At 47.4% G+C, this 17,515-nt stretch overlaps 1 protein-coding gene across 5 annotated transcripts in view; it reads left to right on the forward strand.

Moving 5' to 3' along the window:
• HYDIN (HYDIN axonemal central pair apparatus protein) overlaps positions 1 to 17,515 on the forward strand; it is a 379,729-nt gene that overhangs the window by 238,153 nt on the left and 124,061 nt on the right. For all 5 annotated transcript variants that reach the window (XM_032326077.1, XM_032326076.1, XM_032326075.1 and 2 more), the window contains 4 exons: positions 10,823 to 10,960; positions 11,664 to 11,823; positions 14,811 to 14,930; positions 15,195 to 15,404. In XM_032326077.1, the coding sequence (XP_032181968.1) occupies positions 10,823 to 10,960; positions 11,664 to 11,823; positions 14,811 to 14,930; positions 15,195 to 15,404 (628 nt within the window). The remainder of the gene's footprint in view (positions 1 to 10,822; positions 10,961 to 11,663; positions 11,824 to 14,810; positions 14,931 to 15,194; positions 15,405 to 17,515) is intronic.

The following is a 17,515-nucleotide window of genomic DNA, read 5'->3' on the forward strand; positions in this document are numbered from 1 at the left end:
AAGTGGTCTCCAGTGACACTGTGGCCTTTTAAAAAATATATATTTTTTTTAATTTAAATTCAATTAATTAACATTTAGCGTATTATTAGTTTCAGAGGGGGAGTTCAGTGATTCATCAGTCTTCTACCCAGTGCTCACTACAGCAGGCCCTCCTTAATGCCCATCACCCGGGTACCCCATCCCCTCACCCCCCTCCCCTCCAGTAACCCTCAGTTTGTTGCCTATGATTTAGAGTCTCTTATGGTTTGTGTGCCTCTCTGAGTTCATCTTCTTTTATTTTTCCTTCCCTTCCCCTAGGATCCTCGCTTTGTTTCTTAAATCCCACTTGAGTGAAATCATACGGTGATTGTCTTCTTCTGATATAGTTATTTTACTCAGCATAATACCCTCTAGTTCTATCCATGCCGTTGCAAATAACAAGATTTCAATTTTTGATGGCTGCATAGTATTCCATTATATATCTATATATATATATATACCACATCTTCTTTATCCATTGATCTGTTGATGGACATCTGGGATCTTTCCATGGTTTGGCTATTGTGGACATTGCTGCTATAAACATTGGGGTGCTGGTTCCCCTTCAGATCACTCTATTTGTATCTTTGGGGTAAATACCTAGCAGTGCAATTGCTGGGTCATAGGGTAGCTCTATTTTCAACTTTTTGAGGAACCTCCATGCTGTTTTCCAGAGTGGCTGCACCAGCTTGCATTCCCACCAACAGTATAGGAGGGTCCCCCTTTCTCCAGTGTGGCCTTTTTGTTTCCAAATCAGATTATAAATAAATAAATCAAGCACGGTGCTGAGGGCACGGAGCCCTGCAGCAAAGGAACGTGTGTAGTTCTCGCATTGATTTTTCTGCGAGGAGCATCGGTTGTCCAACATTGTGATTGGAAAAGGAAGGTGGAAGGACTGGGAGGAAGGTAGGGGGAGCCTCATTTCTGGATGCTTCCATCTGTCTCCATCATTCCTCAATTTCTGTTGCCCCCAAAGTGGAACTGTTCTAAGACATATTAGCGGTCCCTAGGGTCCTGGGCTGTGGAGTCGGACATGGCTGGTTAGAATCCGGGCTCTGTCCTCCTGGCCATATGACCCCGTGCTCCGGTTTACTTCCCTGTAAAGTGCAGATAACGTAGACACCTAAAAGAGCTGTCGTGACGATTGAATGAGATGTGTCTGTGAAGGGCACGTGTCTCCGAGATAAAAAAGAAAATCTGAAACTGGTGGCTGGCTTTCCGTTCTCCAGGATCGCTTCCTTTCCTTCATTCCTTCACACCAAGTGCCACTAAGCAAAGCACCCCCTGGGACCCTAAAGCCTTGGAGCTGCAGGGTCCTTAGACACCAAGATGACGGACCCAGACCCCTTTCTTTCTGACAAAGGGTAGAAAATCCTTTTCTTGTGCCAGGCTGTGTTCACCAAGGCTGAAGCCAGGCAGCCCGGTGCACCTCCCTGTCCTCTTCAGCCCACCCCTCCACAGCCAGGTTCTTTAGTTTTCTTTTGAAACAAAAACAGCTTTATTGATTGCTTGGTGGCACACCCCAGGTATTCTTCTGTGTGGCAGTCCCAAGCTGCTGAGCGAGGCCTGCCCCATGTGACCTTGGACTCCCCTACCAGCAGAGCTCTTGAAGTTGTGCCTGTCCTGTAATACATGCTCAGTAAATGCCAGCCCCGACAGACACTCCTTTACTGAGGAAACCGAGGCGGCTAATGTTAATTAATGTTCATTCATTAAATGTTAATACCAGACCATGTTTGAGAAGCAGCATCCCAGGGGTGGCTTTGAGACCTTTTTCCTGAAATCAGTCTGAAGCCTGAAGCCTGAGGGCTGCAAGTGCCTCTCTGTGGCCTAAGCTTCAGTCCCTTCCATAACTATCCCTCTCTGTTCCCCCACCAGCCCTGCATGCCTCAGAATGCTTGAAGCTCCTGCATTCACCGTTTTTTTTTTTTTTTCTTTTCCACCTCCCAGAGAAGTTTGGATAAGCAATAAAAGCAAGCAGGGAGCCCTGGCACAAGAGGAAACGCAGCTCTGATGAAGGAGCAGAAGGGGCAAAGTGGGAAGAGAAGCGGTGGTCTCAGCTGGCCTTGAACCAAGGTCAGGCAGTGTCACCTGGCCCTCCCGTCTCTCCCACCTCAGTTGTGGCCTCAGCTGGCCGTGGGCACAATGCCGAGTCAAGCTCGAAGCCCTTCCGGGCCCCCTTTTCTCTTCCTTAACTCTCCCCAACCTGTGTCTGAGCCAGGGTAATTTCACAGCCCAAGGAATGGAGCCAGTGGGAATGCGGGCTAGCCTCCACACCCTCCTCCGCACATCACCATCAACTAGTGGCTCCAAACAAAATCATGTTATTTTCTTTCCGTTCAGGAGGTCAAGAGTCTGAATCCATTTCACTGGGCCGAAGCCAAGTGTGGACATGGCCAGGCTCCCTCTACTCTCTCCAGAGGCTCTGGGGAAAATCTAGGAATATCCCCTTTCTTGCCCTTTCTGGCTTCCAGAGCTGCATTCCTGGCATTCCGTGGATCCTGGCCCCTTCCTCCATCCTCAAAGCCCACAGCAGTGTCTTCTCATCATTCTCGCTCTGCTGAGATCACCACATGCCCTTCGCTACTCTCGGCAGGCGAGTCACGCTCTGCCTCCCCCTTGCAAGGACACCTGTGATTATACCACTGGCCTCACCCAGATCCATCGCCCCGTCTCAAGACTTTACTTAATCACATCTGCAAAGTCCCTCTTTTGCTACCCCAGGAAACATTCACAGGTTGAGGGGATTCCAACAGGGACATGGGGAGGAGGCCCCTTATTCAACCTACCAGACTCCCCGGCTCTGCCGGCCCCAAGCACTCATGCTTCCTCCACTCTCTGCCAGTCCAAATTGGCTTCTAAAAATGGATTTTTCAATACTGACTACCTTATAATGCCAGAAGGAACTTTTTGGTTCTAATTTTTAGCAAATGAGAGTCTAACTTTAAAAAAAAAATGCCTTGGCCTGTGTAACGGAAAGTGTCTAGGTGTGGGCTTCAGGCACAGCTTGAACCAAGGTCAGGCAGTATCACCTGGCCCTCCCGTCTCTCCCACCATCTCTTTGCCCTACCATCTGCTGTGTCAGCTCCACTTTCGGGCAGATCCCGCACACACAGCGGCAAGATGACTCACGAGCTCCAGCAGTGCCAGCTCTCATATGCCAGGTTCAAGTCCAGGGAGAAGAGGTAGAGGCTCTTTCTCTGCAATGAGCAACTGGCAAATGTTTTGCTGCAACTCTCTGGCTGTGGTTGGTTCCTCAGTTGAGGCCTGGGGAACCCAGTGGTGCCCTGGAGTTGGGCTGCAAGTGAGAGTCAGGCTCATTGTCAGAGGGGAGCATGAGGCACCTGTGCCAAGAAAGGGATGCTGGATCCCAGGTAGCCAAGAGCAAAGATGCCCACCACAATGACCAATCAGATGCCTTGTGTTCCCCTGGTGAGTCTCAAGCCAAAGAAATGGGCATCTGGTTATGAAATTTGGCAGCCGGTTTTTGGAAGGCTATCTGAGGGATCCTAGCAGTGACCCAGGGACGCGGTAAGCTGCTAGGCCCCTCAGACCAGAAAGGCAGCTCCTGTGAGGCCCTGTGCCTTTTCCTGGCACCATGGCCCTGTCACCGTGGAGCACAGACTCCAGCTTCGAAGCACCATCACCTTCTCTGCTTCTGCAGCTTTGACCTTCCATGTGAACGACAACATCCCCATCTTTGAAACCTTAGGATCGGACAGCCAATACGTGAACAAACCTGTATCTTTACTGAGAGAAAAACCTCTTTTAACAGCCTTCCAGCCTTCCTGAGCAAAATGTGTCTCCCATAGCAATTCTTTCCTGTAGACCATTGTGTAAGGCCAAACCTGCATAGTAAAAGCATGAGAGGAAGATTCTGTAGTTTTGACCGTGGAAGTAATGATAACTGTGTTGATCATGTGCCAGTCACAGCTACAGCCCCGTTACGTATCTTAGCTCACGTCACATGACAGTCCTGGGACGTATTAACATCCTTCCCTTGACGTTGAGGTCCCACAATGGACCCGGACTCCGGGTGTGCACTGAGTGCAAAGCCCCTGCCTTGACCGCTGTCTTTACTGACATATCAAAGAACATTTTTCTATATATCCCATTACTGGATATCCATCTTCCATTTAAATGAAGGTTCATTTAATGAAGACCCAAGGACCTAGGGAACGTGAGCACCGTCATGGCCTGTAGCGAGGTGGGAGGTACTACGCTAGAGGAGGCCCGAACAGGACTTGCTGAGGGGCTGGCTGGGAGGAGGAAGAAGACGCTCTGTCAAGGTCAGTGCCTGGATTTTCAGTTCAAGGAACTAGGTGAGTGGGAGATAGTGCTTTGGGTGAGGAGAGAAACAGTCCAGATTTGGCAGTAGAAGGACAAAGAGGGTCTGGGCCTGGACAGATGACAATAAAGGTCCGTGACTATGCACCCACCCGCACCACAGAACAAGAATCAGTGTAGAAATTGGGCTCCTTCAGCACAACCTGGTGGGTAGCCCGGTGCTACACGACACCGAGTAAACAATAGAAATAGTTCCCAGTGAGCAGGACTTCACAGATGCGCTTAAAAAAAAAAAAAAAAAAAAAGTAACAGATTTGTAAATCTCTGTCATAGACACTTAGCTCCTCACAACTCATTTACAGATGGCCCTTAGCCCCATCTGTTCATTTAAGAACTTCTGGCAGAAACAGGGGACGGCAGAGATGAGGGTGGAAATCAGTTCTTCTCGGTCCTGTGACAACATGCGAGAAGTTTGCGGGATGTGCGGCTTTGTCGTCTTTGGTCTTTCTTCTTTCCACTCTGCTGATGAGCTGCTGGGGATATCAGGATAAGGGGCTTTCTCAGGTTAGCATTCTGTGGTTCGAGGAGGCCCAGGAAGGGGACTCTGACTGGAAGAGTCAGCAGAATTAGAGGACTAGGCAAAGAGGGCTGAGAAAGAAGAAAGTGGCTACATAAACCAAGAAAGGGGAATTCGTTTTTAAATTAGAGGGAAACAGTTCCATTTCTAGTAATATAGTGGGCTAAAATGCCAATTTAAATATATATGCATATATATATTTACTTAAAATATATATATGTATACTTACTTTAAATTTTGAGGTCTGGATAAACTAACAGGAATTCCCACAGAGAAAGTTCGAAGGAACATTGAATGTTCATATTAGTGTACTATTTTATATTAGTTTGCTAGTTTACCTCAGACTGGAAGGCTAAAACAATGTATTTTCTCACCGTTCTGGAAGCTAGAAACCTGAGATCTAAGTGTTGGCAGGGTTGGTTCCTTCTGTGGGCCATGAGGGAAAGATCCGTTCTAGGCCCTCTTCTTGGCTTGGAGATGACTGTCTTCCCCCTGGGCCTTGCCTCTGTACATGTCTGTGACCAAATTTCCAAATTTTATAATAATAAAGTGAATGTTGCCTCACCCCCCATTATAAATGTGACACTCTTTATAAACTTAAGCCCCTCGTGAAAGAGAACAGTGTGAGGCCAGCCTCCAGCTAACCTGCTTATACTCCATGGTGATGCCCCCTAGAAGCTTCCCAGGCCTCCCTCATCAGGCCTCTCACAGCCTGGATCCTGTAGCCCATCCACATAGGATCTCCTCTCCTGCTATGATAGGCCAGTGAATTTATCTGACCCAGGGGTTAGATTAGCCTCTGGGACTGATGGGAAGACTGTAGCCATCTCTCAAGTCTGAGCTTCCAGAGACAAGTTCCTGTGTAGTGAGTCTGCAAGAGATCAAGGCCAAGAGCCTTTGCAGGAGAGCTTTGAAGAGGGTAGGCCTTTTGCTCATTTCGTATTTAACTTAAGGTGATCACTGGAAGGGATCCTGTTGTCTGCCATTTCATCCAATTTCCTGAGATACCACATCCATTACCCCATCGAGAAATGAACTGAGCTGTTTTTCATTTCAGTTTTGAGTGTTATGAAACTTTTCGTCCTGCTTTAATGTTGCTACAGTAGAACTCCAGTCACCTTATTATAGAGTCATTCTTTTTAAGGCATCTTCCCAGTGCCTCCAGCGCTGGCGGAGGGTATCAGCCTCGTAGACGTTCAGTGTGAGCAAAGCTGGCTTCTAAAGAAATCAGTGGAAAGCGTCAGTGCGTATTTGAACCTGAGTTAGGGCTATGTCTGCTTCGTTCATTTAGTGATCTGGTTCTTTAAAAGAGCCTACCTGATTTATCTATGTGTTCATATTAATTAAAATGCCCCACAGCTAGCTACATCTCCTGAAGACCCAACATTAAAAGAAATCAACTTGAAAAAAACCATCCTGTTTTGAAAGTATTTCTAAAGGGCTTTGAAACTGATTATAAGGGAGATTTCACAGCCTGCCTACCTGTTCTGCCGTCTTTCGAAGAGTATGTAGCAGTGGGGACACCTTCTGGAGCTTTTATAGAAGTGGCCATTTCTCACAGAAATCCCTCTGGAGACCGTCAGGGAGATCTGGGTACATTCCTCCACCACTCACCTTGCAGCAAAACTCTGTGGGAAGTCACTTCAAGGCAAGGTCAAATGTGGCTGGCTTTTCCTTACCTAGATTACAATCAGGATGGACCCCTCATCATCCAAAAGAAGGGTTCTAGACAATACATTGTTCTTTATGTTGTGGCTTTCAATTACCCCTAAAATGAGAAAACCTGTGAGGCACTGCCATGGGCCTGGCGTGGCAGACGTGACCAAGGAGAAGCCCTTGTCCATTAAGGAGGTGGACTGTCCAGCAAACTGGTGAAGAGTGAGCTCTGAAGCCAGGCTAACTTACTGGCTTTCTGAGCTTCCGTTTTGTCACCTGAAGACCGAGGACCATCGCAGTACCTACTTCATTGAGCTGTTGCGAAGGTTTAATCAGGCAGACCTTATGGAGTGTTTCATACAGTACCAGGTGGAGAGTGATGAGTTGTGTTGGCTGCAGGTACCTACCTCAGGCCTGTTTTAGTCTGTTTGGATGCTATACCAATCCAAGCACCACACATCCATCTCTCACAGTTCCGAAGGCTGAGAAGCCCCGCAGATGACGCAGACAGACTTGGTGTCTGGTGAGAACTGCTTCCTGGTTCACCAATGGTGTCTTTCTGCTGTATGCTTAAGGTGGAAGGGCCAAGATTGCTCTCTGGGCTCTCCTGGATAAGGGCATGAATCCCATCATGAAGCTTCTGCTTCATAATCACCTCTCAGCAGGCCTACCTCCTAATACCATCACCTTACAGGTTAGGATCCCATCTGGTGGGGGGGACACAAACATTCAGACCATAGCAAGAAGGCTCTTGTTTGACCACCAATTTTTGTGACCTTCTTGCCACCATCTTCTTTGTCCTTGTACTCGGCCTTGAGTGCACAGCAGAATCATGTTGGAAGCTTTTAAATATCCTGACTCGAAGTGAATCAGATTCTCTGCAGTTGGGACTCGGGCATCAGCTGATGTTACAGTTCAGCACGTGATTCCAATGAACAGCCACAGGAGGAACCACTGTTCTAGAAGCTTCAACTGCAACTCCTTTCGAGAACCTTTAAAAATATGATTTTAGGGGCGCCTGGGTGGCTCAATGGGTTGAGCCGCTGCCTTCAGCTCGGGTCATGATCTCAGGGTCCTGGGATCGAGTCCCACATCGGGCTCTCTGCTCAGCAGGGGGCCTGCTTCCCTTCCTCTCTATCTGCCTTCCTCTGTCTACTTGTAGTCTCTGTCTGTCAAATAAATAAATAAAATCTTTAAAAAAAAAAGATATGATTTTACCCCCAAAGGTGTGGGGGTGAAAACTTGAACTTTGGCTACTCACTGATGTTCTGCCCCCTTAGCATAGGTGACAGCTGGAAGCATTCTGGGACACGATCAAGTCAAAGGGCTAAGGCAGGCTGCTTTCATGATGGGTATGTGTTTGCAGTTTGCTTCCCTTTCTCATATGCCAGAGCTGGGACGAGCTGGTAGGGAAGGCACTGAGCCAGCCCCATCTGTCATTTGCTTCCCGATGTGGGAGGTTCGGCAACTGTAAGACTACAAAGCCAGGCAATAAATAAGGAAACGTGGTTGGGACATTGTGCCTAGAGGGGCTCTGGAACTTGCCTACTTTTCACTTGACTTAAAGCAATGATTACAGTCTCCACTTAGAGATAGAAAACAGGGGCCAGTCTAATGTGGAGCAGGCTTGTGATGAGTGGAGTTAGAGGAAGGGAGGGAGGCAGGGAGGGAATTCATCTGAATTCCAACAATGAAGGTGTTCCCCAGTCAGCCGAACACAAGAGCAGCTCAGGGCATTGGACTTCTGCCCTGACTCAGGCACCCTGCTGGGGGTCCAGTGTAAGCCTCAAACAATCAGGTGAGGGGAACTCTATCACCGGCACAGTAGCCAGGTGACACAGTGTGTGAACCGGGAAGCCAGAGTTCAAACCCAGGCTGTCTGACCCCTCCCACCCCCGGCCTTGAACTGGATCACTGGGCACTCCACACGCCTTGCGGTTGGAACACTCGTATTCTGAATGATACCCATGCCTATGTCTCTGACCCTGACCCACTGGCCTCTGGGTCCCTTGAAGCAAGATCTGGCTTTCTGATGTTTGATAAGCATGCAGTGCTGCGGTGGTCTCCCTAGAAACAGAGACGGAGATGCTGATTCTTGGGCAGGTGCTTATCAAGGGAGGCTCTCCGGAGAAACTGTGAGAGAGTAAGAAAAATGAGATAGGGCAAGGGCAGAACTAGGGCATCTGCCTGACCCCGTGGAGAGCTCTGGAATGTAAATTGCCTCTGAGTCTGTCCCAGTTAGAGCCCTCACTCTCATCTAGCTATCCTAGCCTGCAGATGGCACCCTTAGGGGAGGGAGGGCATAACCTCCAAGGCCTCTCAGGGTCAGGGAAGGCAAGTCCTACCAATGAGCCAGAGAAAGGGGCAGCCGACACCCAGAGCTTCCAGTGAGTGGGGGCATCGTTCCGGTGAGAGAGGTGTAACAGTATGCTAGCTACAGCTGTCAGTGTGTCTGTCCATGCATACGGCAAACACAGGAGCCAAACAAACGCCTTTAGTCCAGTCAGAGGTGGTTTTCACCCTTTGTAGGCACACTCCCAGAATCCAGGTGCAATGAATCACTGGATTAGAGGCCACTGTGTCTCCTGCAAAGCTGTTCCCCACCCGACACATGCCCCCCAGCCACCCGGAGACCGTGGCTGCCTGCCCGGACGCCAGCGCGCAACCAACACACACCCTTCGGTCTCCGCGTTATCACCTGGACCACAGCGCAGCATCTCAACTGAAACAAACATGCTCGAACCGTTATCCCTGCTTCCGGTGCAGGGAGAAGAGAAAAAAGACGGAGACTTTTTAAGTCTGCAGCACAAGAGAGTGTTATCGATTCTAACTTACCCAAGAGTTGAAAATAAAATAGGAGGAGGGGAAGCCTCGGGGCCCAAACCAGTGTGGCTGACGGACAGGATGTCCGATGTCCATATGATCTGTCCCAGCTGAAGGAAGGGTTTCTTTCCTGGCTTCTCTGGGGATGCTCGTATGGGGAGCTCTGGAATCGGAGCAATATTGATTCTCCTTGTTTGCTACCTACGCTCTTTTAAAAATAACCGAACCTAATCCTCTCGGGGTCAGCATAACAGGAAAGTAATCATCTGTTCCTGAGGGTAAAATGAAATCCGAGCCCCCAAACCACCAACATTCTATTTCAGTTGTTTTGGAGCAGGTTTTTTATTTGAATGCTAAATTAAAGCCTTCACTATGACAAAGGCTTCCCTGTCTCCTTATGGCTTCGTATGTGAGCGGTGGGGCCACTCCCCCAGGTTCCTTTGTTTGTCTCCAGAGACCTCTCACTTCCAATTGTTCAGGTATCACAATCCGATCCTCAGAGGTGTTGTTTGTCCTCAGGTCTGCAGACACAGTACAGCATTGAATTTTTCCTTTACAGATATTCCCATGGGCACTCCCCCCCACCCACCCGTGTAGCACAACATCCCAGGAGTGTGCAAATGTTGGATGAGAGAGTGCTATTATCTGGGGCAGCTCGGCCGAGTCTCCCTGGGCATCTCTGCTGACCTGGGGTGATTTAATGAGTGCACAGAATCGTCCTCCGCTCATCAGCACTGACCCTCGCTGGGAAGCCCGAGTGCTAGCCTCCTATTAATTATCAGCGCCAGTCCTTAGCCATCGTGCTGCCATTCCTACCCAGCATGGGTCCTAAATCTGGCTGTACATTAGAATCACCTGGGAAGCCTGTTAAAAATCGTACTCCTGGGCCCTGTCTGAGACCTGCCGAATCAGAATTCACCCAAGAATGGGGTTCAGGAACCTTTATTTTATTGAGCTTTCCAGCACCCAGCCCAACATGGACCCTTAGCCAAAAATGGTGTGATTTCAGTGTAAGAGAATGTCAGCTGGAGACATCTGGCCTGCAGTAAACCACAACGGAAGCTCATGGAAGAAGACGAGCTTTTGCGCTCTTCTTCAGGGTCTTAGGGAGTGGGGTGGGTGGGGTTCGGGTGGAGGTACAGTGCAGCCCTGACAGGTGGTGGTGGCTGGTTCTTTCTTCGGAGCGCAAGCCCCTGACTTAAGTTTTGATTGCCGATGCATCTGTTTCAAAGAGGCACCGCCTCAGAGGCTGCGATCTGCAGTAACCAACTGGCACCCATACAGCTGGAAAAGGAGCCAGGCCCCTCCGCTCACTAACGCTCCTTTGATTTCAGAATCTTGGTAGATTTGGATAACTGACCATTTGCGCTACTTGTCTCTGCTGGACCCTGCACTGTAAATTCCCACTGAGCACAGGCTGGGAAAAGCTGACGCATGCCTGTGGCCCCCCTGCCTTTGTAGGTTCGTGTCACAGCCGAGGAAGGCCTACAGTGCCCCCCTGTCCCAGGCAGAGTCCATCCCACTCACCTCAACTTCTGCCAGCTCGCAAGCAGTGCCAGCGACAGAATCCCCCGAGATGGATCTAAACGATTTTGTTAAGTAAGTGCAAATGCAAAGCCAGTTGGGGTTTTTTAAAATAGCAATTTCTTTCCTCCACGCTGACTTACGTTCTCAAACTCATCCCTTATTTATTCAACTGGCCACTCACTAGTCAACATTTTAGTGAGGGCTTTCCGCGCGTGGCGCCCTCAACTGTGCTTCTGGGATAGAGTAGAAAATCATTTCTGCTCTCAGGAGGTCACAGCTTCCTGAGCCCTGGAGGACTAAGCCGTTCCCATCACACTGCTCTCTCCATCCGTCCCAGGTCTGCGGCCAGGGTCAGGTCAAGTGTAGCAAGCTAAAGAGGATATGGCAATTGGCCAAACAGTATATCCTCACAATAAAATGCTCCAGTAAATAACAAAAGTTAACGTGGAGCTCTGGGGACACAGCAAATTGTCTGTAGAATTGCTAGAGCTTCCCAGAATTTCTCATAATTTGGTCATAGGCTCATTAGGCCAGGAAAGAAGGGTTGGAGTCTATGGAAAATTGGCCAGCCTGATGTCCCAGAGTCCATGTTTGAGGGCAGGGAGTAACAGCACTGCCCAGCTGGCCTCTTGAGAAAAGCATCCTTTGAGTGAGAACCCACTTATCTTTTGGGGTGCAACAGGGGAGAGAGGAAGGTGGGTCTACGACGTAGCTGAAGACCGTGTTGTGATGATTGCTGAATGAGTTATTCAACACCTCTCATTCAACTCTCCAGGACTGTCCTCACAGATGAAGGTGTCGGGTGTGAAGAAAGAGAAAACATGGAAGTACAAGTGCCCACCGTGGTCATCTCCGATGTACGGTTTTCAGTGCACAGCATGTCCTGGCAAGCCGAGGGTCCTTACTCCAAAGGAAAAACAGAGGCAGGAGCAATGGCAAGTGTCCTGCTGGGGTTTGGGTGGGATGAGGCTGGGGAATGTCATCCGGGTCACTTCCCAACCAAACACCCCCAGAGCCAGCATCCCACTGAGAGCCACACACCTCAGCACATAGATTTTTCTCTTTAATGAAAAAACTGGTTATCTGTAACCCAATGCATTCTTCCCAGCTCCTAGATGGAGCCTACAAAAGGAGAAAGTTTCTCCTCAGTCATCCCATAGTGAAAACAAAGGGGAGAGCAAGGGATTTTAAAAATTCCTACCCTGAAATTCTAGAAGGATGGCCTAAGGAAATCATTGGCGATATAAAGATTTAGGTACAACGATGTTTGTCACAACACTTTAGAAATAGCAAAAAAATTGGAAAAATAAACTAGCATATCTCCATGGACAATATAAAATCTTTTAAAATAGGGTTTGTTGGGACATCTGGGTGGCTCAGTAGGTTAAGCGTCTTCCTTCAGCTCAGGTCATGATCCCAGGGCCCTAGGATTGAGTCCCACATTGGGCTCCCTGCTTAGCGGGGAGCCTGCTTCTGCCTCTGCCTGCCACTCTCCCTGCTTGTGGTTCCCTCTTTCTCTCTCGCTCTGGCAAATAAATAAATAAAATCTTTTTTAAAAAATAAAAATAAAATAGAGTTTGTCTCCGTAGTGGCAGAGTGGGAGTAAGCAAGCATTTTCATGCTTTGTAGGTAATTATGAACTGGCATAGCCTCCATGAAATATGATTTGGAGAGTGTATCAAAATTTAAAATGCACAGTTGTTCTGCTAGGATACTCTTCTCTGGATACGCCTTTATGCTCTCATAGACATGGACTCTCCTTGTACACTGAAGCTTTGGTGGTAAAAGTAAGAAAAATTAGAAACAACTTTACTCCATAGTAGGAGACTTGCTAAATAAACCAAATTGTAGCTGCACAAAGCAATACTAGAAAATCTTTTTTTTTTAAGTTTTTTTTTTAATTTATTTGACAGAGAGAGATCACAAGTAGGCAGAGAGTCAGGCAGAGAGAGAGAGAGGAGGAAGTAGGCTCCCCACTAAGCAGAGAGCCCAATGAGGGGCTACATCCCAGGACCCTGGGATCATGACCTGAGCCAAAGGCAGAGGCTTTAACCCACTGAGCCACCCAGGCACCCCGAAAATCTTTTTTTTTTAAAGTCAAAAGATTTATGCAGTCTGAAGAAAAACCAGAGTATTAAAAATCTTTTTTTAAAAAAATGAATTAGTTCTCTAATACTGATTTAGAGCAGCCTCTGATATATTAAGTAAAAATAAATCCATGTTCTGTATTTATTTTTTATTTTAATTCCAATAGAGTTAGCATGCAGTGCTCATCAGCTTCAGGTGCACAACATAGTGACCATAGTGACCATGGTGGGTTGCACACTATGTTGTCACTATGTGACTCAACAAGTCTCTTCATGGCCCGGTGCCCGTCGTGTGAAGTGTGCGCTTTGTCCTCATCCCCTGTTTCACCCATCCTCCCGCCCATCTCCCTTCTGGGAACCACCTGATTGTTCTTTGTGGTGAAGAGTCTGCTTCGTGGTTTGTCTCTTCTTCTTTTTTTTTTTTTTTGTTTTTTTGTAGAATTGCTTTGTTTCTTAAATTCCACATATGAGTGAAATCAGTATTTGCTTTTCTCTGACTGACTGACCTCCTTAGCATTATACTCTCTAGGTCATTCCATGTTGCTGCAAATGGCAAAATGTGATTCTTTTTTAGGGCTGAGTAATATTCCATTGATGGTATATATCCCCCCCCCTTCTTTATCCATTCGTCTATCAGTAGACACTTGGGTGCGTCCATAATTTGGCTATTGTTAGTAATGCTGCAGTAAACATGGGGGTGCATCTATCCCTTCGAGTTAGTGTTTTCATATTCTTTGGGTAAATACCCAGTAGTGGAATTACTGGATTATATGACGATTCTATTTTTAATTTTTTGAGGAACCTCCACACTGTTTTCCATTGTCTGCACCAGTTTGCATTCCCACCAACAGCATACAAGGGTTCCTTTTCCTCCACATTCTCACCAACACTTGTTGCTTGTGTTTTTTGACTGTAGCCATTATGACAGATATGAGGTAAGAACTGATTGTGGTTTCAATTTGCATTTCCCTGATGACGAGTGCTGATGCACATCTTTTCATGTACCTTTTGGCTACATGTTCTATTTGTAAAAAGTATGTTAGGTGATCCTTGGGAAGAATATTTAGGCACATGGATGGCAGCACTCTTATCAACTGACAAGTCAGAAAACGGACAATATACCCTTATATAAACACATTATACGCCCACACATATATACGTATAATTTAGTATAACTTAGTAATTGATTTCTATTTCTCTTTGAAGCTTTCTGTGTTTTCCAGATTTTTAGAATACATGTGTATATGTAAAACAGTTGTCTTTTAAATGTTTTCTTTTTTCAATGTTCAAAGAGGTTTGTCCTAGAAAACGCAACAATACAGAAAAATGAAAGCAATAATTTCCTCACAATGCCACCACTTATGGAAAAGTGCTACCGCAACTTTAGCAGACAACCTCCTAGCTAACTGTTTGATCTCTGAATGAATTTGCACATGTTTATACCTTCAGGTGTGATCCCTGGGTGCATGCAATTGTACAGAAGTGGAACTGATTTTTCACTCCATAATATGTTGTGCATATGATTCCCAGTCCCGAAATATACACTGAATCATCCTCCGTGGATGCAGGTGCCACACCCTCTTCATTTGAAGTGATCCCCCATTGATAGGCATTTCATTTGCTTTCAAAGTTTTGCTGTTTTAAGGAGTTCTGCAGTGCACATCCTTATACATGTATTTTGGGCACTTGTCCATTGATCTCCATAGGGGGAAACATGTACCATTTTTAAGGTATGAACAATATACTTCAGTTTTCTGTCACTGAGCGAGGAGTAGCACATGGAGGACCTGTGTCGTGAATGCTTGCTAGCTTTTCCCCACACCTCTAATTTCTAGGGATTAAACCTCAACTCTGATGAAACAGAAAAAACAGACCCAAACCCAAGCCAGGTGGAGGTTCAGGAACCCCCATGGATCCTGGAGCGGGAAGAAATATTTTCCATCGGGATCGAAGAAGTAAGTAACACCTTCTGGGCCCTGAAGTCACGTGAGTCTGACTCTGCTTGCTAAGCCCCTGACCCAAGTTGGAAACGTAAACCTTGGCAGACCACTGTGCCCCCGCTTGTTATGACTTACATGCAGGGTGCTGGGTGAGCCACCTTTCACGGAGTCAAACAAGTTAAGGTCAGGAATTAACCCGTAAATTGACTAAAGTTTACCCTACCCTCATCCCGACTGAGGCCCTCCCGCAGGGTGACTTACCGGTGTTTGGTGTTCCAGGTGTTTGATATTCTGCCCCTCTACGGAGTACTGCAGCCGCACAGCAGCCACCAGATGTCATTCACCTTCTACGGACACTGTGACATCGTGGCACAGGCTAAAGCCCTGTGCGAAGTGGAAGGAGGGCCCACCTATGAGATAATGCTGAAGGGAGAGGCTTCCCTGGTCAGCTATTCCTTTGACACCAAGGATATTAACTACGGGTTACAGGTATTGCCAACTACAGGGAGGGGACTGCCCGGTTTCTCCTCAAACATCCCACACGGTTCTGTGCTCTGACGTCTCCTGGAACCTCGGATCATCACAGTCTCGCCACCACCCCGAGTTTGATCCCTGATCTGCCCCCCTAAACCTGATCATCTCACCGCCAGCTGTTGGCCAGGCATTTTTCACTTGCTTCTCTGTCTTCTGGAATTCATGTTAGATGCCTTCCCTTGCAATCCAGAAGCCCATGCCAACCCCTGCTTTTCTTCCAACAGCACCATCACCTTCTCAGTCCCTTAAGCTTCCCATCTCCAAGGCATCTGCCGCTACCGCCTCTCCATCCTTACCGGCATCAGGTCTTTCTGATTCATCTAGCAGCATCCCTCGGCATCAGTGTGCCCTTCCCATGGCTACTGAGGTTCTCAGGGCTCCAGGGCTTCTCAGGCCGGTCCTGAGATAGGACAGCAGTCCTATAACCCATAACGTGTGCATGAGTCCCCCAGGAATCTTCTTCAGGGCAGATTCTGATTCAGTAGGTCTGGGGTGGGGCCTTGAGAAAGATGACTCTCTCAAGCAGTTCTGTCAAGCTCCCAGGTGAGGCCGAGGACCCCACGGAAGAAGGGATTACATCACACTCCTCGCTTCTGCCACCAACCCATCTACACAGCACTGCTACACAGACTTTCCCAAACCTGCATTTCCATCTTCTCAAGTCCCACAACAGTTAACCCCAGCAGCATTTGGGAAAGCAACATAGAACTGAGAAAGGAGTGTGGTTTTGTAGTCAGAAGAACTGGGATGTACCCCAGCCTGACTTCCTACTCAGAACCTTGAACATATCAAGACCTCTCCAAGCCACAGTGCTCCTCAACTATAAAGTAAGAATGGGATGGCAGTGCCTGTCTTCCAGGTGGTTGTGGTCATTTAAGTAAAGTCTCTGGACAGTCCTATGCATGGGGCAGGGAAGCCTCCAATCCTGAGGCCCTTTCTCTGTCACCCACTGGATCAGAGTCAAGATCTTCCACCTGAGTGAGGGTCTCCTAAGCCCCTCTATTAACTGATGCTCCTTATAGATTAAATTTCACTTATTACAGTTTCCCCTTCAAGCCCGTTCATCCATTTGTGACCAAACTAGTTTACACGCCGACCCTACTACTTCCCAGCCCTCCCTGCCCCAATACTACTTCTTATATTATCCCTCTTGTCTACTCTGCCAACCCCAAGTCTCACATACTGTGAGACTCAGCACCCCCTCCAACCTCTACTTTTTTTTCTCTTACTTCACATTCTCTTAGCATTTAAGTATAGTCTTTGCCATCAAATAATGTACATTCTAGTTTTTGGTTTAGAATAATTGTTAATTCTATGTCTGTACACCTTCTTTTCCCAATTAGATTTGTATTATGTTCTCAGAAACCATACCTCCTACCAAATTATAATGGGAATTGGACACCCCCCCCCATTATACAGCTCCTGCATGTAGAATTACTGAATTGTGGGTGTGCGTGTGTTTATGGGTTAAAGATTGTGCCTAGAAGCAATTCACCTGACTCATGTTGGGACTTTCTCCACTGGGTTGACCAAACGGAATTCTCTTTCATTCTTTATCTCCAGAGTCTTCTGGGTAAGTAGCTCTGGCTCAGCTTACAGCATATTCTTTGAAACAGCTAGTCCTTCCCCTAGCTTATCCTGAGAACCCCCAAAGTGGCCTCAGTCTGTGGTTATTGGCCCTGCTGATTAGCTGCTGAGCTGTGTTAGTAAAATCTCAAAAAAAGAGTATGTTTTGTCGATTACACCATGTCTTTCCCTATAAATAGAAAAATCCTAATTCTGAATGCAAATCTCATCCAAAAAATAAATGTTAATACGGGAAAGTTTACTTTTAAGATCCTCCATTCTGAGTCTCTGTGGTGCGGAGGGTCAGACACCCCCACACACAGCCTCAATAACCTGAATTTGTCATCAGTAGAGCTAACGAGGAGCCAGGCTTCCAGGGTCTGGTGCTCCTCCCGCCCCAGGGACCACCTTGGTGACAGTAAAATGTGGACTGGCCAGCGTCTAGATCATGAAAAATGAAATCCATGTCTGTGAGGTTTACTTGTCCACCGCCCTTTGCC

Source organism: Mustela erminea, chromosome 19 (genome assembly GCF_009829155.1).
Source record: "Mustela erminea isolate mMusErm1 chromosome 19, mMusErm1.Pri, whole genome shotgun sequence".
Taxonomy (NCBI): domain Eukaryota; kingdom Metazoa; phylum Chordata; class Mammalia; order Carnivora; family Mustelidae; genus Mustela; species Mustela erminea.